General features: G+C 42.0%; 1 protein-coding gene across 16 annotated transcripts in view; it reads right to left on the bottom strand.

The window, feature by feature from the left end:
• The window catches only part of LOC115809138 (neurexin-1a-like), a 226,294-nt gene that overhangs the window by 125,980 nt on the left and 76,821 nt on the right, over window positions 1-23,493 (bottom strand). For 9 of the 16 annotated variants that reach the window (XM_030770669.1, XM_030770675.1, XM_030770680.1 and 6 more), the window contains 6 exons: window positions 22,141-22,582; window positions 16,647-17,030; window positions 9,597-9,800; window positions 6,586-6,612; window positions 929-1,051; window positions 86-467 (listed from right to left, as the gene is read on the bottom strand). In XM_030770669.1, the coding sequence (XP_030626529.1) occupies window positions 86-467; window positions 929-1,051; window positions 6,586-6,612; window positions 9,597-9,800; window positions 16,647-17,030; window positions 22,141-22,582 (1,562 nt within the window). The remainder of the gene's footprint in view (window positions 1-85; window positions 468-928; window positions 1,052-6,585; window positions 6,613-9,596; window positions 9,801-16,646; window positions 17,031-22,140; window positions 22,583-23,493) is intronic. The other 7 variants (XM_030770678.1, XM_030770682.1, XM_030770679.1 and 4 more) reach the window with 1 other exon arrangement.

Below are 23,493 nucleotides of genomic sequence, written 5' to 3'. Positions count from 1 at the left end.
GGCTAGGATCAGATGATGTGTCACCCAGAAACACACAGGGTTCTGAAAGACACAGTATGTCCAGCCTGCTTCTACGCCCTCTCACCCTTTGACAAGCTCCACTACGATGAAGTCATTTCCGTCTCCGCTGTTGTAGAGGATAAGGCCGTCTGAGGAGGTTGTCTTAAACTGGAAGAACAGGTGCATGGAGTAATAGGCCTGCAGTGTGGTCAGAGCCACATAGCTGGAACGCGACTTAAAGGTCACAGGGTCAGCAATGATGCTCTTGAAGCCGATCATGGCGTTTAGCTCGCAGTAGTCGATGTCTCCGTTTTTGCACAGGTCGATGTAGGCCATGCCGTTGAAGGAGAGGCTCTGCAGGTGCCCAATGAAGTTGGAAGGCACTATTGACATGTAGCGTTTCTCTGTGATAATTCCCGTCTCGATGTTGTGGAACTCAAGCTGGGTGTGGTCTCCTGGAATCTCACCTTTTACAACAAAGAGGGAGAAAAGGCAAGAGGATTCAGCTATTGTAGGGGGTTTCAGAGGTCTCAACTTTTTAAGAGGGAATCTATCTATCTATCTATCTATCTATCTATCTATCTTGGTTTTCTAGAAGTTACAAAGGAATATGGCAAGCAGGTGGCATCACAGGTCTCTGTATGTTTCTAGTGTTTCATAAATGTTTTTATGAATGAGCTTTAATGACTTTGCGTAAAACTGAGCCACAGGAAATGCATTTGCTTATTGAATTGTAATCTAGTTTACAGCCCCTGAATTGGACAATTACGTATTATGTCATCTTTTATGACACCATATGCATAACTCAGTTTAAACTCATCCCCATAGCCAATGTTGAGCTGCCCTGAAAAATGGGACTGAGCCTAACAGCCTTTGTATAGCCACAGACAGTAAACAGTGAGATTAGAGTAAAGACAGGACACAATACCTTCTACAGGTGGCAAATCATCCACAGACAGCTTCAAACTCTTTCCTCTCCGCATCACACGCACCGTGTGCCATTCATTATCGTTCAGATTCTGACCGGCAAAAATAGTCTCTGGACCCTTGCCTGCAGGACAGTCCAGAGAAGGGTTAACACAAGCATCAGAGAGAGAGAGAGTGAGAGAAAAAATAAGAGAGAGAGAAAAGGGGGGTGTGAAAACAACAGCGAAGACAACAGCAAAATAATTACAAATTCAATAAAGACTCCATACTAGTTCAAATCTGACTTACGTGTCTCTGACTGCACTAGGGAGTAAAACAAAACAAAAGAAAAAAAAGAAAAAGAAAAAACAGGGAGGGGGAAAAAAAAAACTCATGCCTGATAATAGAAAAGGTTAATCACACATTCATTCACATTCTCTCCATCTTCAGATCACACAGAAGACAAAAAAGGAAGGATTCTGTCCCAGGCATTCAACAGACAGCCTAACAGGGTAAGGGCCTGGTACAGTCTGCACTGTCCTCTAATCACTGTCTAAGGGCCAAATGGAGAACGAGTTGAAATGAGGATGAATTTTTTGGTCTAACGATCTCAAATCAAGAGGTATGTCATATGGAGTGCCTGTCACAGATACACATGTTCATAATTGTTTTTCGTCTCAATATATTTGGAGACAAATTTACTACCTTTGTCCTTTAGCCTTACGTTTAATCTTCATTAAATGTTTATTAAAGGGTTGACAGTTAAATGATGCAGTAATTAGTTTGATTAGGGGAGTAACCACTGTGTAAGTACTTTATTTTACCACTGGGTGGCAGCAGATCACTACTGTGGCTCACCCAACAACACGCTTTCGCATTAACAGGAAAGACCCAGTCTGTGACAAGCACTCCATATAGTTTATTCATGACATAGCCTACAATTTTAAGCATTGTATTTCCCCTTTGTCAAACTCATGAATTGTGAATGATGTGTGAGGGTAGTGACATTTTTTTTCATGGTGGAAAGTGCCACTTTGTTTCCTGCATGAGAGAACTGACTCTGTGAGGCATGCAGATGTCTTTTTGGTACGACGAGTTTCTGACATCCTGCTAACAGGAAAGAGGAAATACGGTCTGTGATCTTGTTTGGAGCTTAGGGTTTCTGTCACTGCTTTTTCTTCTTTGTGTAAACACTACATTACCTGCCCCAGTCTGTCTCTACGGAGATGAGCTTTACTCTTGTGCTTTCAATTAGAATAGGAGAGGGTGTTAGTAACTGTTGCTAGTTACTACCTCATTTTAATTCAAACACCGAGGCAATAGACAAGTCTCCATAAAGATAGAGTAACCAATTCATATAAAAACACATGACACTTTACCATGCATATGCTACTTACCTTTAATGTCTTTGTAAGGGGATTATGTTTATAGAGGAAATACATAGCAACAACAGAAGGGTAAATAGATAAGTTAATGAGAAGAAAACCCATTAAGGTATGAGTACTGTTATATTTTCAATAGTAATATGACACTAAGGGAAAAATGTCATTCAAATCCCCAGAGAACCTTCCATCAGCTCAGTGCAGGCACAAAGACTGTCTCCTGGACCGGACGAGTAAAACCATTTACAGCTCTTTTGTGTGAGTGCTCAGTAAAGAGAGAAGCAAAACTGACACAAAGGGAGAAGCTATTCCTATTAGCAGAGCAAGCTTCCTGTCCTGTTAATGGAAGTTGGCAATATTTTGAAGATACCCTGAAGATACTATCCACTCAGTTACATATTGTTTTCCAAGTTCTGTAAATGTGTGAGTGATATATTATGTTTGTCTGACTCTTCATTTCCAGACATTTCCTTCAATTAAGCAAGACAGCACCGGCACTTATTGATGATCAGCGCCTTCTTTTTTAAGAACTGCTGGCTGCTGAACAACAGCAATGCATATATTTGGCTCATCTTAACAGTAAAGAACTGTAATTCTGTCTCACAACAGCCAAAAACATGTCACAGCTGGCAAAAGCAAAAAGAAAAAGAAAGAAAAAAAGAAAAAGAAAACAACGAACAGAGGGGAGGGATACGTCACTTGGCACTGATGTGCCAATGAGTTCTGAAGCATTAGGTTCACATCAAACACTGGATCAGTGACTTCGCAGCACAAATGGGACTTGCAAAAAAAAAAAGAAAACCTCATCCTATTCTGTTTGTGAGAAAACAACACCAGTATCTCCCCCACTCATAAACGAGTGAGGGGCGGGGGGAACCAGATTACACAAGGGGAAAGGGGGAGCAGAGACACGGGCTGGTTTGACATCCTGAGAATCTAGCCCTCTGGCGCCCCACGGTCCCAAAGGTAGAGCTGAGTACATGGCGCATGGATCACAGTGACAGTAAATCCCTTTAGATGTCTGCTTTCAGATGGCTTTACCCTTCAGAGCCAGCTATTCAAACCAGTCTCACACTTTTTTTACTCTCATACCATTAATGACTATTTACTTTCCTGGTTTTCTCTTTGTTTCATTTTTTTTTCCTCTTCTTTTTTTTCCTGGCATTTCCACAGCACTGCCGTTTGACCCAACGTAAATGCAAACCCCCGCCCCCCCGCCTGCGCTCTACAGGAGACAATCTCGGATTTTCTCTCTCTGTCTCTCTCTCTCTCTCTTTTTTTTTTTTTTTTTTTGCCTTGCAAGCAATAAATAACCAGGGAGACCAGACTGGGACTAGACAAATAAAGAGGGATCAAGAGAACATAAATGTAAAATAATGCACCGTCTGAATGTGGGGGGGGGGGGGGGCTCTGCTTGATCCGTGCCATTTGTGCTTATGGCCTAGGATTTGTCTGGCCAAGGGAGAGAGAGAGACAGGAACACTAGCTGCTGGTGCTAGCATTATGCTGGTGTTTTCACCCATGGTTCTCATTGAATAACAGTGATCAATGACAAGGCCTTACTGTGTGACACCGATCTGCGGTGGATCTTAAAAGGTCTGGTCCATCACTCACACTGTAACTATTTATGATGATGGCTCCTCAGTGATCTCTCTCTGCCTCACTGATTCACAGGTACAGGGGGACAGTGAGGGGGCCCCTGTGTAAAGGCATGTGATTATCCGGTCAATCTGCCTTGGCTTGGTGAAGAGGTAAGCTACCTTTCTGCTCTGTGACTCACCAAGCGACAAAAGAGGAAACAAAAGTGTGAGGATGGTGAGGACCTCTAACAAAGCAGCTTTAGTCACCCTAGGTGTGGGTCAGACAGGACACTACATGCTGTGTTCAAACACCTGAACTGAGACCCATGTACAAAAAAAGAGTTTAGAATTTTGTTCTCTTGACAAAAAAAAAAAACAAAAACAAAAAAACAAACTAACAAACAAACACAAAAACCAACAACAACAACAACAACATAAAAAACAGCAGCCACATCCACAGATAACAGAAGGGGGCGGATCTTGCTGTTCATATTTAATAAGAGTTCAGTTTGGTAGGCTTAATAGACGTTTGGCAGTGAATTGTCTTATCTTGTTATGATATTATTACAACCCACTGATGGTAATAACTTTAAGCTTTACACTGAAAGATTTGAGTAACTCTCAATATCTTGCTTCTTTTCTGAATCTGAGTAAGATTCATACTTATATCAAAAGAATAATAAATCAAGTACCGTAACATGGAATAACACACCTCCGCAAAATTGTAACATCACAGGTGTTATAACAATCCTCGGAAAGTATAAAGTTGAAAGAGCCCGACAAACTAGGGAAAAGAAAAGGAAGCAGCCAATTGGTCTGTAGGTATGTATTTTTAGGGTGTTGTCACTTTGCTTGTTAACATTGTTTAAATTGAAGTGGCAGTGGTTTCCTCAGGCAGCACCAGGATAGCCCGGGGAGCCCAAAGCCCTAATTGACAGTGATGTGTTCTTTGAGTCAGTGCTAAAATTCCTCCTCCACCAAGCTGACCGGAGCTACACCGTCTGACAACGTAGATTAAGGAACGGTGGAGGGAAAGAGTGGTCACCTCAGAGTAGCACAGGTTTACAACATATACTTAGAGAGGTATGTGTCTTTCAGACCATCCTGTCGAACAAAGCAAGAACCATAATACAATAAATTCCTTCATTTTTCCAATTTTTCAGAAGCTGCATGAATTATGCATCGTATTCACGTATGCGCCAAAAAATAACTCCCCGTTTCTCTCTCTCTTTCTCATGCTGGGTGTATGAAAATAGCATATTCACATAAAATCTCCTCTTGAATAATAATATAAGTGGTTTATCTGGCAGAAAATGCTCATGAGCTATCTGTGGCCTTTTTGGTGAACACTCAAAACATAAGCTCAGATTGTATCTGAAACAGAGAGCTTCCTCTTGTCATTACATGGCAGTTCTGTTTAAGGACGCGACCCTACAGAGACTGTGAACGCACATTTGTTGCTCAGGACATCACCGCCCCCACAGCATAAATGAATAACCAAAATCTATCCATATATCCAGATAGATAGATAGATAGATAGATAGACAGATCGATCGATCGATCGATAGACAGATCTAGAGAGAATTAAGATATGGTGTTATATGTTTAGGCACAATGGTTTGTTGATTAGTCTGGAGTCATTACTTACCTGTCATGTGGTAGTAATAGTGCACTACCAATGTGACAAAAAAACGAGACTGATGACTCTCACATGTCAGCATATAGGACACAGTACCTTAGACCTGTACATGCAGAGGAACCAGGAATACAATGCAAAGAGCTCACACAGGAACAGGGAGAGTTGTTTGTCCAAAAAGATTACATTTGAATGGATACACGGTACCTCTCTCTCTCTGTGTCTCTCTCTCTCTCTCTACCCTCTCCTTTCCATTGTTTCTATGTGCTCTGCCCCTGTTCCTCAACTCCTCCCCCTCATCCGTCTCTCTCTCTCTCTCTCTCTCTCTCTCTCTCTCTCTCTTCAGTGGGGCAGGTTAATGAGAATAATAAAATCACATGCCGTATTTCCTTTCTGCCTTGAAAAGCCTCATCAATTTACTCGCCGCCAGACAGAATGAGGGAAAGGGGAAGGAGAAAAAAGAAAAAGAGGAAAGAAAAAGGTGAGAAAAGGGAACTCATGCATTACTAAAACACCTCTGTCTAAGAAGCATGCTTTTTTTTTTTTTTCTTCTTTTTTTTTTTTTTTTTTTTTTCAGTCTGTTGAAATTTAGGATCACCAGGGTTTGTTAATCAGAAACAGCAGGGTGTGAACAATCACTAGCGAAGGCTAAGCTTTCGTGTGACCTTCAGCCTCAGATTCCCCTCCATTTTCCTCAGCTTTTATTACCCCGGAGCTAATGGGCCACATACTGGACCAGAAAGGATACAACAACTCCACTCTCAGGTTTAATTAGCCTGACAGGAACTTAAAGCTGGGTTGAACGCAGGCTTCATTGGAGCTGATATTACAGACTATTAAAGTTTTCATTCTATTGATTGTTCACACCTAGTGTTGAAAGAGACAAACATTTACTGCAATCAAACTACAAAAGAAAACATTTGAAACTGCAGTGAATCTCAAAGAAACAATAAATATCTGACTTTCTCTCTGTATGTCAAATAATGTAGCTCCTCGTCATTGGCAGCAAACTATTAACAGTCAATAGGCATAATTTTCATTTGACATCGATAGAAACAGAGAAATGTGAACAGTCACTTACTGGTGGTACAGTTTATCCTGACACAGTCTAGATGGGGGGGGAGAATAGATGAGATGTAAATTAAGCCTTCAAGGTTACAGCTGCAGACATCCATTAAAGCACACGGTCCACCCCTCTGGGGACGGACACGCAGGCACCAATGCCAAGCCTGATGCCCTCTTCCATGCCATCACTTTCACCATAGCAACCCCCTGCACTGGCTACAGTTGCTCAGGTGGTTGGCAAGCCCCCAGCACATGGTATATTAAAGTGAAAACAGCCTAAATGGACCTGAAAATCATGGACATGAAGTATGCCGAGCTGAGGTAATACCAATAACCTTAAGCTATTAATGGTAGATATGCATTGTGCGTAGAAGAGTGAGAGCATTAGGAGCATTTAGTAGGAATGTATGGTTTATTAAAGTAAAAAAAGAGTAGAAATAAGATGGCCATTTTCAATAGGCCAAGGTTTTCTTTAGGTGTGTATTCTTGTTTATATAAAGCTTTATGTATATATGAACCTCAGTTGGCTAATATGTTCTGAGACAGCAGAAAATGAACACACTCTAGGGCATGTGTAATAAGAGAGCATCAGGATGTGACCTTGGTTAGGCTGAGAGACTTTGGGAAGCATGCTGAGTTATTTCTTATTCATTTTTGATTTTGAAAATAAGATTTGTAATATGACACTTGAAGGTGCATTCTGTGGCTAGTCCTCTCACTGTGTGTGAGTAATAAAGTAAAAGTTTTGGATTTCTATCAGTCTTTCCTGAGGTAAAATTCCTCTCACAGTGGAGGTCTGAGCATGCTCAAATCAAGTGTGGCACCTTTAGTGAGAGCTGGATTCCTAAAAACACAACACATGAACAGAATTATTATTATTCTGATTTTGAGTTGTCCATGAACAACATCTACGTATAAGCGATATCACTGAAATATTCTTTCTTTAAAAATGATACACGGACTAGAAGATCTGACACAACTTTGGCTACTAACTAAAGTACTCATAAAGGCTGACCTCTGAAATGCATTTATTACTGCAGATAAAGACATTTTCCTATTGGTTCTGAAAAAAGAAAATCAGATAATACTTTTAAACTCATTTGTCTCCACAAAATGATTTCAAGGACCCATTTCAAGTGATGTCTTTTAAATTACAGAGTTGAAAATATTAACATTAAAAAACTTCACACTAGTTTAAAGCCTATTCTATGAATAGAGTCACCCTCTGTGTGGCTTGTTAGTTATGACTGGTCACATGTTGTGCAGTAAGGACTGAGAAGGCCACTAAAACTCAGCTCTGCTCTCAGCGTATCCCCAGCCTGTTGCGTGTCGTCAACCACAGAAAAGTGGTCGCAAACAACCAAAGACCAGCGCCAGCTCCCCCTTTCAAGGAATGCTCTGATTTTTAAAGGGAGGAAAACCCAAGACCGGAGATGAGAGAGAAACAAGGGAAGGGGCTTAATTCAATTTCAAACAATTATTGAAAGAGTAATAAAGAGATTAATAAAGCTACGAATCAAATGACAAGTGAACTGTAGTAATGTAGGTTTTAAATGAGGTTGGTATATGAGACATACATGGTGTTCTATGGCCTCAGGTTTGATGCAGTAAACAGTGCTGCTATCTCTGGTCTGTATGCACTACTAAACATGGTCATTGCGGGACCTCGTTTTATGTTTGCTTGATGCGAAAGATGAATAAGTATTGCTATTGTTTCTGCAGCTATGCACCATTTGTGGAATGCAATTTTGGTTGTGGATGGACAATTTTTGCACTCTATCTACATTATCCACTCTCTCTCTCTCCCTCTCTCTCTCTCTCTCTCTCTCTCTCTCTCTCTCTAGCTGTCACACACACACACTTTAGACGCACACTTTTTGTTTATAGCCAATATTGAGCAAAGATCAGACTATCTATTCTACACGACGTGAAAACCTTTTGAGCCGATCTCTGTGTCATTCTTTTGTTTGTTTAATTTTGTCATCCACTTCATCTGGTGTATTAGTCACACTACACACAGGCAAACCACCTTGTAATAATTGAGCTCTAGAGAGGACTTTGTCTGACTTTCTTGTCCGATATCCATGGTACACACATAAACAAGACTATGAGGATATTGCCTATGAGAAAGAGAGAGCTGTAAATGCTCAGAGCAGGTATTCATTGCAGCTAACAGAAGTCCTCTAAACACTGAGCTCCAGTCATTTCCCCTGTGTGTAGTTTTCTGGGAGGCGGTGAAGATGGAGGTGTAGGGAAGGCCAGAGCGGGCCTGTGATTCTGTGGCTGTGAGAGTGTGTCAGGGCGGGGTTAGAGCATTCCCTCAGGGGTAAGGACGGCTGTCTGCTCATTTGGCAGTGAGCGAAGAGCCGCAGGCTAACACCGTTGAAGGGTTCCACATCATCCCCTTCTATTCAGCACATACAGGCAACAAGAAAGTATGATGTGTGTGTGTTTGGGGTTCAGTGTAAGAACAGTGTTATGTTGTTTGAACTGTCGGATATATATATATGTAGGTGTATCTGTAATGATGTATGAGTAATTTATAAGCTACATTTCATACAAAACGATGTGTGCGTATGTGTGTGTGGGGGGTGGGCATCTGTAGGGTGAACTGTACATGCTGTGCAAGGTATGGTGTGTGTGTGTGTGTGTGTGTGTGTGTGTGTGTGTGTGTGTGTGTGCATGTGCGTGCGTGCGTGCGTGTGTGTGTGAGCAGGAGAATGTGAGCACGAGCATAGGAATGTGTCTGAGCGCGTGTGCCATATGAACGGTAGAGTGTGTGTGTGTGTGTGTGTGTGTGTGTGTGTGTGTGTGTGTGTGTGTGAGAATTGGAGAGTGTGTGCATGAGCATATGAATGTATCTGAGCATGTGTGCTGTATGAACGGAAAAGTTTCTGTGTGCGTGTGTGTGTGTGTGTGTGTGTGTGTGAATTGGAGAGTGTGTGTATGAGCATATGAATGTATCTGAGCGTGTGTGCTGTATGAACGGTAGAGTGTCTGTGTGTGTGAGTGATGACGGCGCGATACCTAAGTTTATGGTGAGTCTCACTCGGCCGGTCTCTAGCTCCAGACGCAGGGTGTCTGCAGAGTCTCGGGATGTGGTGGCCATGAGAACGCCATAGGCCCGCTGGGATCGGAACCGAAGGGACACATCCTCAGCTTCCGTGTGCATAGCCACAGGCAACTGGATCTTCATAAACTTACTTCCATCATAACTGAGGATGGTGGCATCTATAGAGAGACCAGAACATCTTTCACTGTCAGCTATTTCCAGAAAAATGATCAATTTAGCTACTAAAGCTAGTAGGCTATAAATGGTAGAGGTAATTAGACCATCTATAGCTAAATGTAATTAGTTACATTTATTAAAAAAAAAAAAAACTATGTTCAGTTTAACTGGAATGTTGAAGTAATGACACTAGAAAAAAATGAAAAAGTATAGGGTATTTATAGAGCACTCAGAAGAGAGCGTTTATTAAATCACTCTGTTGGTAGATGATTTGAAGCTAATCTCTCTCTGTTTGAACTCAAAATCACAAACCGCAGCATTTGCCTGTAATCCTTAACCAAAATTTATTCACAAAGTCTCTACACATTACCTGCCAAAAGCAAAAAACCACTCAGCAACTCGGCATTCAGCCATAATCCTTAACCAAAATGTATTCCAGACCATAAAATCTCTTCATATTAACTGAAAACCACACTTATCCTCTTCATGTACTCCATAGGACAACAGAGAGATTTTGTCCAAATCTAGATTGTAATTTGTTGCTGTGAATCTACTGAGAAAGCACACTGAATCAGCTACCTGTGCACAGACTATGTATGGATGTACGGTAGCTTTAGACAAAAATAGCTGTCACCCAGTTATGACACAAAGCAGCTGATCTAGTGACCATTATTATCAAACCATGAAGTGAGGATATACATCAAATTAAGGCTAAAGGCAAACAGATTTATGATATCACACCATGCATAATTTTACATTCAGTCACAGGCGAAAGGAAGATTTTTTTTCTATTGTTCTCAAAGAGTAGAGACTTTGCTCAAGAGGGGCAAAGAGAGAGGAGAGAGACAGGTGGACAGAGAGAGAAAAGGGGTGAGAGAGAGAGAGAGAGAGAGAGGGAGAGAGAGAGAGACAGAGAGAGAGATTTGAGGAACATTCTTTAACTCAACTGAGAGAGTATCAGACTAATCTGAAGATCCAGAGGGGAACATACCAGTGTAATAATGAACCCATCTCCAGAGACTAAGGGTTATTCTCTCATTCCAAAAATAAAGAGCTCAACTTCTTGAAAAAGCATACGGCATGAGTGTGAATATACACTGAATATATAAGCAAACAGATGACCGGATGCCGCAAGCTTATACTGCCTCATCACTGCAGGCTCGTCACTGAGAGCAGCCACATCAGAGCTGGGTCACATCAGTCCTCCGGGGACCTGTGGCCATCTCCCTCACCCAAATTCAATTTCCCTCGTTCCTCTTAACTCTCCAAGCACTCTGCTCGGAGGTTGAAAAACACAACCACCTCCGTGCTTTGACCACTAGTCTGGTGTAAGTTGACCACAGGACTGCTGGCTACTGTAGTTTTGGTTTTAAATCAAACAACAAAAGACAAGCTTTGCCATCTAAAGACTGTATTAACATTATTAGCATCATTTACTTGGCCTGGAAGAGAAGACAGTAAAATAACCAATGGTACAAGCAGCAGTAGTGGTAGTAATAGTATAGTGTTAATGCCAAGATCACAGTGTTGAAAAGTGTGAAGGAGCGTTGCATGATCTAATTGCTGAAAATGTTGGCATAAGGAAAATGGAGATACAGAGTGGTTTGTAACACTAGTTTAAATGTATTGGCTCTTCTAAGAATGTATGACAAGATGAATTCTGGTTTTGTACTATACAATGAAGGAGAAGTCAAGGCATCTCTGAACTGCTCTCATGAGTAAAAAAGCACTTTCATTTTACAGTTTTAAAGCCAACCCCACTCCACTTCCACGCCCCCCCCCCCCCCAACTAAGACAAACTTTAAAAGGGTCAGAAATGGATAAACAACCCTAAAGACAGAATGCTGGCATGGTGACACACAGAGAGGGCATCTGTCACATTGCTGGAGATCTTGCAAAAGTGCTCTGTTATGTGTTGAGATCAGACACGAAAATGTTTAAGGCGCATAACTTAGAGCTGGCTCTGAGAATAGCCGACGGAGCAGGGAACACAGCACCAAAGAAAGACCTAAGAAAGAGGAGTTCTCCAGAAAGTTCCAGACAGGCTCCTCATATGTACCCCGCTGATGATGACTCAAACGGATAGATGGATAGTCACCATGGTGACAGACAATTAGTGAGTGGCTTCACAGCTGGAGAAGGGCGACTACCACAAGCAGAGGAGAGCGTGAGTGATTAAACTCAAGCAAGGACTGCTCAAATGAACAGCCAGCCTGCTGGATATATGAATACATTTGTGTAAATGCATAAATATGGGATATGTCCAAAACAGATATTCAGAGCTCTCTCTTTTTCTCCCTTCCTCTCTCTCTCTCTCTCTCTCTCTCTCTCTCTCTCTGTGTGGGAACACAGCATTAGAACTGCCTGTTCGATTTTATCAAGGGAGTTGGCACTCACGCCTACTTCAAGATTCATGGCATTGATGAAGATTTCATTATTGATGAATACAAGGAGAGAAGGAAAGGAGAGGAGAGGGGGAAAAAAGACCGTTTGAACGATGGAGAATGTCAGAGTAAGGCGCGACTAAGATAAGGACGTAGAGTTATTCAGGACTCAAATTCCATAAAAGTTATGGTACTGACTAATCTCTTTTTCCTCTTTGGTGTGTTAAAAACATATATTTCTTTTCTCTCACCTGACACAAACCTTGGGTCACTTTAGAATCCCATGAATGTTCCTAGAGAAAAGTTACTGAAATCCACTCAAGCAGGAAGAAAGGTTTGTTTAAGCAGGTTGGCAGGTCTTGCAAACTTTTGGAAGAAATGTTCACATGAGGTGTTCACATTGTTCACTGTTTTAAAAATTTGTATGCTGAAACAGTGTCGAACAGATCTAAGTATGCCGATTTTCAATCTCCCCATCTTTCTACACAGATGGGTGCAAAAGATCAACTGCAAAATGATTTTTATGTCTCTCTAATTGACATTTTTTGTGTCTGCCATAACAGTAAACACGTTGCTGTGGTAATAGTTGAGAGGTAATCAAATTCTGCAGAAATGTATAAACATTGCATCTCATCCCGTGTGTATCGTCTCTGTTCAACAGAATGTAACAGGCTGTCAAAAAATCCAGTAAATAAAATTCGCTCACGCGGATAGGAGAAATGTGGAGAGCAACACACTGAGGAACCATTATCAAATTTAAAGGAAGAATTGGTCTAAAATTCAGACCTGAACTACTGCTCATCATCACTGACACACTGACATGAAATAGAACACTTTTCTGTGAGCGGACGGCGAAAAGACAGTAAGGTGGTTTTCTTTTCCTCTTGCTCTCTTGAAGAAGGGAAAAAAAAGAGCGTTTTCTTGTAATTTGCAGACACTGGGGAGGATGATTGTGTAGCAGTATGGTTTGGGATACAGTGTCAGTGCAGATTTGTAACCTTTCCATAAAGGACGTATAGTCCATTAGATAGTGAATCCGTTATAGTTCTGTTGTCATAGCATAGAAGCACGCTGTGGTGACGGACTGAATCCAATTCAAATAATGTAGAATTACAGTTGCCATGGGGATTTGGAAAATGTATGTTCAACATTAACTATAAACAGGTAGAGTTGGCCTACAGGCATCATACATAATTCAGATGTGCCTAGGCCTCTAAGAATTCAACTCTCTCTCTCTCTCTCTCTCTCTCTCACTCTCTCTCAACATATACACAAAACACTGAAAGGATACAAACAACCTGTCAAGCAAGGAAATGCCTAGAGACTGGCCTAATGTTGGAGGCCATCCCTACTGCAGTGGAGTAATCTAGGACCAACATTTCAGATGCCAAGTCTCAACATCTGAGTGACTGACTGCTGTAACGTGACAACACTACAAAGAATAGGGCTTAATGCTTGACAAGGGACAAGAGCTCTTTTACATAACAAGGGCGAAGAGAACATGTTTAAATATTATCAGCATACATTCGTACCTCCATAGATGTGCATCAGGAGGCATGCAAAGGTTATCGAAACGCGATTCGATGAGACACAGCTGAAAATGACTTAATGAAATACATAACCTGACGTTAGAGAATCATGTCATCCGACTCGTAGAATAATTATTGCGTCGCTAACTAGCAAAGAATCTCTGGTGAAGTGACCTATTTATACTAATGAGGAACAGCAGAGAACCTAAAGAGAGAGATGCAATGAAAGAAAGATAGAGAAAGATTGTGAGTATGTGTGTGCATGTGTGTGTGTGTGAGAGAGAGAGAGAGGGGGGGGGCAGATAGATAGATAGAGAGAGAGAGATCAATCAGGAGAGAGGAAAGAGAGAGAACAGGAAAGAGTGAGACAGAGATAGAGAGAGAACAAGAGAGAGGGAGAGAGACAGACAGAGAGACGGAGGGAGAGAGAGAGAGAAAGACAGGCAGAGAGGGAGAGAGAGAGGGTACATTTATGTCAAGCAAAGTTGTCACTCCATACGTCTGAGTTCCAGACTGTCACATCTCATTAGGGTTGATGTGCCTGCCTTCCTCTGCACCTTCCCCACCATCTGGGCACCCATCTTCCTCCCTCTGGTACAAGACAAGGATTTGGGCTAATTACTTACTGGGGGAGCATGGGTAGGAGGACATTTGGGATACAGGAAGACAAAAAAAAAAGAAAAAAGAAAAAAAAAAACTGTTCTGCCTCTTTAATTAAAATCTCTACGGTTTAAAGCGGGCAAGTTACAACAGCATTTATTCCCCTTTCTCCTCCTCTTCCTCGTTCTCCTCATTGGACATATGCAGTAGCTGGCTGTTGCCACAGGGTGGAACACCATGCATGGGTAAGTGAGGACTGGGCTAATTCTTCTGACAACTTCTCAGCCTGCTGGTACTGACTGCATCCTACCAGCAAAGAAGCAATCTGTAACCATCAAAACAGTTGGCCTCTCTCCAGGACGAACACAGCACGCCACAGCTCCCAATGCAGACATACACCACTGCCTGTCCGTCTCACACCACCCACAATTTTGCAAGAACAGAGAGAGAGAGAGAGAGAGAGACAGACAGACAGACAGACAGACAGACAGACAGACTTCTTTTTTGTGACACCTTCGCACTGTGTGGGCAATCTATGGGCGAGAGTAAAGAATGTCTTTGTTCACTGCAGCATCAGAATCTTTCCTTTTCTTGCATTTATTTTCTCTCATCCAGTACTACAAAATCAATATATCATGAGCAAATGGTTTGTAGATTCAAGACATCAAAGCATTAGACTGTGTGTGACTGTCTGAGCCATCCTTCCTAACTTCCATCACATTTTATCACTTTCAGTAGGACACATGTCACACACCAAAAGCACACGAATTTTCTGCTCGACTCTCCTATTGATTCCACAATGGATTATGAATTACATAAACTCGTACTGAATTACATGCCATATCATCTAGAATGTGATCCTAGGGATGACTAAGATAAATGGAATGGAGCTGGTTTTGTTCCATCTGGTATGGAGCTGATATCATTGAGAGGAGAATGCACTTCAGTCATTTCAGAGAAAGAAAAAAAAAAAAATCTTGTGTCTTTAAACTGATCCAGGTGGACGAGTGAAGATGTCTGTGTGCAAAAGCTAAGCCTCCCGGCGTATTCGACCCTGCTAATCGGACTAAGTCTCAGTGACGGAGTTCATAGTTCATTTTTTTGTCCAATCAGACAAAGAGGGAATGCTGTGCTGGGCAGTAGAAGGGCAGTGACTTTGCTGAGCTCTGCTTTCGAAACAACTACAACACCAAAAGTGCTCCACTCAGATATGAGTCATTCAAGCCCAAATAAGACAGGGGAGATGAAAAGGAAAGAGAAGAGATATGAAAGAGAGGCGTATGTGTGATTGTTTTTCTGAATCAAACTAAGGCTGTGAGGAAAAGACAATCACAATAAACAGCAGCATCTGTCAATGAGCACTGAGGCCAGTGTGGCAAGGCAATGCCTCTCAGGCAGAAATCGGTTGAGTGAGAGAGAGCTTTGTCTAATTACATCTATTTACATGCACACACACACACACACACACACACACACACACACACACAAATACATATGAAAGGTAGTTAACCAGGTCGCAGTTCTGTGATCTGCTGAAATTTCTTTAAATGCAAACCATTTCATCCATTATATCTATTAGTATCCCTGACAATACCTGCAGCACACACTTATAAAGATCTAATAATAATTTTCCTTCACTCACTTATTTTCAATTAAAGATAAAACTTTTTTTTTGAGAAATCAAGCTTCTTTAGAGGTCACCTTAACGGGCAGATATTCTTGCTCATTTCACCATGTAAAGTTAAGACTAGTCAGTTTAGTAAGATGAAACGCTAATCTCTCTCTCTCTCTCTCTCTCTCTCTCTCTCTCTCCCTCCCCCCCACCTCTCTCTCTCTCTCTCTCTCTCTCTCTCTCTCTCTCTCTCTCTCTCTCTCTCTCTCTCCCTCACCCCCACCTCTCTCTCTCTCTCTCTCTGGTTGTATCATCTCACACTGGTGAAAAGTTGAACAAAGCCATGGGTATGAGGCATAAAGGTGGTCTCTTATGACGCAGTTTAGGAAATCTGCTCTGTGTGTAATATGTTTTAAGCTCCTCTCATTTTACGCTCTCTTTGATGTCAATTACATTCTCATAACTCTCTTTTACCAGATCAGGCACACCCTCAAAATGAGGCAGGGCACAGCTGGGTACCATGAGACTACCGTTTGTGCGAGACATAAAGCTGACACTGTTTGACAGTCACAGAAACACCTAGAATGCAAATAAAGTAAACAAACACAAAAAAACCCTGCATCAGGAGAATTTCTAAACTCCCCCAAACTTTTTTCGACAGGTCAGATTAGGTGGTAAAAAAGAGGAGGAAACCATCCTCAAGTTCTGTCAGCTCGGGCTCACCTCTTTCACAGGACCGACCCAGGTAACCGGTTCCAGAGCAGTCGCAGACATAACGGTTCCAGCCCTCACGACAGATCCCGTTGTTCTGACATGGGTTGCTTAGGCACTGTTTGGGTGCCTCTTTGGAACAGGAGGGCTTGACCCCGGCTGCTTTCTGCATCTCTGCCATTCGCCGGATGTCTTTGCTCTGACCGTCGATGAAGAGGTCACGAATGCAGCCCACATAGCCGTAGTTGAGGAGCGCGGTCCAAACCTCGGTGGGGAACACCAGGCCCACCCTGTTCTCTGGCAGACCACCCAAATACAGGTTGTCATCCAAGTCTAGGATTTCACTCTCCCCAGGTGCCTGGTAGGGCGTGCGGATGGTGTTGACGGAGATGGTTCCTGTTGGGAAAGCCAGAAGACACAATGAGGAAGAGGGGAGCTATGTACAGTTGGAGAAAAAAAAAAAAGACCAGTCTTGTTAGTGGAGAAAAGGTCGTAAAAGCCAGAAATTCATGTGTGTCGTAAGGCATAATTACCCCTAAGAAACACTGACATCTTTAAAAGTGACTGAAGTCAATCGGGACCAAAAGATCTTTAATTAGCGTAATATATCAGCATAAATCCCATGGGAAGGCTGGATTCAGTACAAACACATTGTGTGTTTGCATGTGGGTTCTTTCTTCTCTTTTAAATCATGTACAAGCCCTCATATTGAACCATTGTGGCAAAGTTTAGAGTCATTTCCCATTTCTTTTGTTGCTTCTCCTAGTAAATCTCTCTTTATCACTACAGAGGTCATAAAAAGAAAGGAAACAAGGGAGAAAAATGGGCAGTCCCTCTATCATTTCAGCTGAGCCAACACACAAACCCCATCACAGCCATCTACTAAGATGTGATTAACAGACTGAGAGCTGCCCCCCTCCCTTCTCTGTCTCTTTCTCTATCTATCTAACAATTCTCCTCTCGTACACATAAAACCAGCTACACGGTTTTGTGTGTTCTGTTCGCGTGATTTATTGCTTTCATTCAGCTTTAATTCTCGATCTAGAGCACAGTAAACAACGGCGGACATGACTAGACTGCGAAGGCGTGAATAGGGGGGTCGTGTATCCTACTCTGGCCAGGTGATTAATTTGTGTATGGATCCCTTACTCTCACGATTGCAGCTATTGTAGATCTTAAATTAATGGTGGCTGCAGAGGCAACCACATCCATGGCTGGTAATCTATACCATAGCTCAAAAGAGTCTGGACTATCATTGGAGAACCATCAACCAAGAGCAAAGAGAGTCAGTTAAATGGAGAAGAGGAGAGAGAAAGAGAGAGAGAGAGAGAGAGAGAGAGAAAGTGTGTGTGTGTGTGTGTGTGTGTGTGTGTGTGTGTGTGTGTGTGTGTGTGTGTGTGTGTGTGTGAAAGAGGTGAAACAGGCGTGAGCGACTTTCTTGGGGTCATGCCCCCCAACATCTGTTCGGTACCTCCTGCAGACCGCCCCCTGTCCAGCCCAACTACAGCTGCTAGGACCTTCCGCCGCCGTGCACTTGGCGTAGTCGGCCAGATACACAGCCAAGAATTCCCCTCCAGGTCCTGCCTAACGAGCTCACTCCATCAAACTCATTAGTGGGGAAAGTTCCTTTGCACTAGCCACTGCACTGTGGACTGTGGTGAAGCAGAGGGTGCTACTGTAAGGTCCTGCATTAGCTGTGGGAAGGTAGGTCAGTAAGGCTGTTAATGGGATTTAAAAGCTGAGGAGGCAGGTGTGACAGGGTGGGCATATGGAACGGAACGGACCAACTGGGGTGGGGGGTGATAGCTGCGCTGTGCTCTCTGAATCACAATGGAAAAATAAATAAATAAATGGGAAAAAAAAAAATTGTGGTGTGAAATGAGATCTCGGTTGCCATGAAAACCATTAGAGGGAACAGAATGTAGCTAGTTTAAAGAAATAAACTTTGATCAAATCAGAAAATGAGAGCTAATTAAATCTGTTGCTCTGGGTATTATGTTTTCTTGAAAATAATCAAGAGAGTAATTTAGACTCTGATTATATTGTAATATTAAATTATAAATAAGGCAACTTTTTACAGCAAGTATCGCCGTTTTCCCCTCACGTGGTTTAATCCGATGAGTATTAGATCCATGTTTGACTTATGGCTACAATCTCTACTGCTTGCATTCCAGATGTCAGAAATCTCCCCATATTATGTGTAAAGTATGATTTTAAAGTAGGACATCAGAAATCAGGTCTCAGCACATCTTCACAGTGTCTTTATGTTGTTTTACTACAGCATAACAGCAGACAACTGCACGTGGTAGATAAGAGGGAAGGCACTTCCTTTCATGTCACTGTGCCATAATTACATGAAGTTATGCTTGGGTTAAGTCCTCAAAAACTACATTTCCCAGCCAAGGGCTGTGAGTTGTGCCAACACCAGAGTCTAACAGAACACACTGATATAACTTGAAGCAAGTGGGAATAATGTGGAGGTGACAAGGGACTGAGTCTGAGATGCGTGTGAAAAGAAAAGTCTTGTAAATCATGGGAATGAGGGAGAGGGGGAGTAATGATGGAAACTTTAACAAAAAGAAGAAAATTAAAAGAAGGACAGGTGTGGTCAACGACAGCAAATAGGATAGAGGAAGTGGAAGAAAAACAAAACATAAATAAATAAATCAATAAATAAATAAATTCATTTGATCTGAATCAGTGGAATGAGTCAACAGGGTAAATGTTGCATTTCTTAATTCCTCCATCTCTATATGTTCCCTACTTTTATCTCTGCCTGCTTAGAATCTTCACTAACCCCACTAGCTAGAGTTTTCAAACATGTGTAAGTAGGATTAATGAAAATCCAGTTAAGTTGATATGGCTAAATCTCTGCATGTGTGTACATGCTGCTGGGAAACCAGAGGCTGATCTAGCATTCAGATCCCCCCCCCCCCCCCCCCCCCCCAAGTCACTTCTCTGGCTGCTTTCTGTGTTCTCTTGTCTGCAGGGAGCTCCCAGCACGGCCCAATCACACAACAACAAAGTGTCATCGTCCATCTTGACTAATGCACCATGGTTAGAATGCAGCTGACGACATAAACACATTTACACATGCACTGACTCCCAAAGCTGCTTTCTTCCACCAGGCAACACAAGTTTAAGAGGACATTCATAGTGCTAGTCAGTCAGCAATCACCATTTGATGCTGTCTCTGTCAAACTAACTGAAATTGGCTGGAGAGGGGTCCTGAAAGTAATTATCGGGAGCTGCCTCTCTAGTACTTTCTGTGGGTGACGTGCACAGTGAGTATTAATAAAACATCTGAGACAAAGACGAAAAGCCCTGCGTGCCACATGCTTTGTGACTCACTCACTCCCAGGATAGTGTGTTGACTCCCATATGTGTTTTTTTTTTCCTACTCTACTTTCCTACAATACATTATTAATCAAGAGTCAAAAGGCCCGTGGGTGTACAACTCTAACATTTTGCCTTATTCGACGCTACTCAATATCCAGGCAGGGGAGATAGGGACAGATAGGGATCTTCTTTGAAAAAAAGTACAACAAGAACAAAAAACTAGCTAAACTCACATATCTAAACACATGTATAAGCAACCATTCCGATGATATTTAGTTGTTGACAGGAATGAGGAGGCTAAAATTGCACAACCACAATATGGAGGCAAGTTTGTATCTTTACATACTCTGTATGAACTTACTACTTGTTTGGCATCTATCTTTCTGTAGTTGTTTTACTTTCAGTACGAGTGACTCATACATCTATTTAGTGAGTGATAGAAGCATGTATGCTCTGCCCGCTAGGCACTTCCTGCACCCCTTTCTTCCTCCCAAGTTTCCAAATTACAGAGCGTGCAGAAACGCACACACAGAGAGTGCGGATTGGAGTGAAGAGAGAAAGAGGACCGAAATTACATTATAGTGTAGCTCCAGTGCAGTAACTGGCTTGGTCCTGAGAGGGAGAGAGAGAGAGGGAGAGAGAGAAAGAGAGGGAGCGAGCAGATCTCGTATCCATGGCAACACAGGCAGAGCGAGTCACACAGAGCGCGAGGATGAGTGAAAGCAAATGGAAGAGATATGGAGCGAGATAGAGGGATAGGAAAAGAAAGAGATTGATTACGAATATGATATGGCTGGTGAAAATGGTGAACAGATTGAAGTACATTATCAATTGATGATGTGTTGTGAGTTGTGGCTGGATGACCACATATTGAATGGATTAAATCAAGAATTCATAAGTCCTTGACAGATCGTATTGTAGTACTACAAAATGTCATCTCAACATATGCTGGTAGTTCGGTACAAGCATTAAATTTCAAAGGTAAAACAAGTTTGCACTTGTCCTTGTCTCATCCTCCTGATGGGTGATATGTATGTTCTGTCTGGATCTCTGTCTCTGGTGCTGACGTGTTTTTGGGCTGCGGTGCTCGGGTGTGTGGGATAGGATTATGATTCAGTGAGAACTGGAGAGCCAGTACTCAGGGCCTGCCTCTGTGTTTTGTAGCGACTCGGCTTGGCAGTGACGCAGGAGTGAGGGCGCAGCTGTGCCAGTGGTGGGCATAAACCACGTCACACTCTTCTGTTTAAACAGTCGCTATTCGCAGCTCTGACCTCACACTCATTGGAGCATGACAGAGCAACACACACACACACACACACACATACACTCAAAACCATATATCTGAGACCTTATAAACGTACAGTTCTACTTCTACTTCACCAGAAGCTAAAATATGTCTTCGCAGAAATTAGCAGGCTTGGATGAAATAAAGGAAGCAGAAAATTAAAAGAAACACAAACTGCACATGTTCTACCAGTTAAGCTAACAAGCTTTTCTTTTCCAGGAGACTGTCAGGAGAGCGCTGATTTCAGGTCTGCTCTCTGTGAGGCTTCAGGGGTAATGAAACAGTTAATGTAATTTCCAGCTCTTGAGATGGAGTGGAAAACAAGATCGAGGGGCGTACCTAATTTGCACCATGACATTGTGAGGCCTTGGCTGCGAGCACACGCTAACAAATTGCTGCTTAGATAAGCAAATCAACAGGGAGCTGAAGCAGTGGAGCACCAAGGCTTGGAGGACACGCAGTGGGGTATGCAGCGCAGAGACCTAACAGAGCTCGACAAACAGGCAGCTCTGGGCATGGAATCTACACCAGCCAGGGGGAGGCAGCAAATATAAACATCTACACAAGTCTGTGGAGAGAATCTAGGAAGGATCTTTAATGGTTCTACACCATTTGATTTTTGTTTTTCTAATGTTTTAAATGTGACAGTATTTTAATATGATGTAAAGAATCTCAGTATATGATGTGCATAAATGAGGGGGTGGGTTGCCTGTCATGGGAAAAAATTAACACCATTCTGGGTGAAGCTTCAGAAAATGTTCAATTTACAGTGATTTTTTTAAACATACATGTTGATGTGATAAAATGTGTGGATATTTATCAACATCATATTTAGCGAAAATTCATTTATAGGTATTGCTGTGGAAAATCATTATGTAATACCTGATCTCCCATCTCTCTGAAAGTCCACGTGGTACCATTCTCCATCATTCACCTTCTTATTCACAGCCTTGGTCTTGGTTGTTCCAGAGCCCATGTCCAGCAACAGGTACAGATGGCCATCCAACATCTCAATGGCAAAAAAGTCCACTTTGAGTGTGAGAGGACTCTTGGCCTCTTTCGTCTGTTGCTTGGGTTTGCCATGGCTGAAGAGAAGCAGTCCATTAGGCTCCGTGGTGCGGAAGTCAAAGGAAATGGATCCGGTTTTCTTGGCGTTCCACTTGTGTAGGGTGATGTAGGATTCCGGTGTTTCAAAGGTGATGGGATCCAGTGTGGCCACATTCTCACATTTAAAGGCCACCACACCATGGATCTTCATCTTGGGATCTCCCTGCATGGCCAACCTGGAGAGTTCTAGCCGAACATCATTGTTTTTGTACACGACCTAATAGAGCAAAAAGCAGTGAGAACAATGTACCAAAGGTGAACCCTGCAAGTAGCGACTGGTTCAAATGAATGGAAATTGAGTTTGCAGAGTGGGACTATGAAATAGAGGTGGGAAAAAACAGAATAGTCATTTAATGAAAGTTTTATTCAAATTGAAATCTGTTTTAATTTGAAGATACTCTAAAAAATGTTTTAAATATCTGGCAAAACACAAGAACAACATTTCCATGACACAAGATAAGGTAAAACGGGGTACGTCGAGGGGAAAAATAACACTTCAATGTGAGTGATAGTTCGCTCTCCAGAAGAGTGTGCTTTCCTTGCCAAAACAGAACTAGAAATCATCAATGGACACTTTGTCTTCTTGTTCACAGGTTCCCAGTTTAACAGTACATACTGCCTATGAGTATAAGATACTACTCTATCTGAGCTTCCATCCACAAAAGACATTTTAAAACCAAGGCAGAGGGGTAAATGAGATACTCTTATAGAAACACACGAACAAAACAGTTTTTCGGAAACAAAACACTGAGATGTCAATCCTGAAAATATGTGTTCGTCTTGTGTGAACAAAGACATGTATCTGTTGTTCCTTCATTCACTCATTTTTTTTTAATAGAAATTAAAAACGGAAAACATTATTTGGATAATTATTGGGTTGCTTAAATAGTGTTTTAGAGGGTTTTTTTTTGTTTTTTTTTTGAGCATTAGTATCAAATGATAATGAAAAAAAAAAAAAGAAAGCAGCAAAAAAAAAAAAAAAAAAGCACTGTAGTTTACCGAGGTTTTAAATTAATCACAAAAATTACATTAAATTGGAGGAAATGCGAAAATACTCTAGTCTATACCCCTCTAAACAGTCACATCACACTCCTTTACTTGTTAATGGCCCCACTGTTGCTGCGCCTC

The sequence above is a fragment of the Chanos chanos genome, chromosome 4, assembly GCF_902362185.1.
Source record: "Chanos chanos chromosome 4, fChaCha1.1, whole genome shotgun sequence".
In the NCBI taxonomy this organism is placed as follows: domain Eukaryota; kingdom Metazoa; phylum Chordata; class Actinopteri; order Gonorynchiformes; family Chanidae; genus Chanos; species Chanos chanos.
The sequence above is the reverse complement of the archived record's forward strand: the minus strand, read 5'-3'. Positions and strand labels throughout refer to the sequence as shown.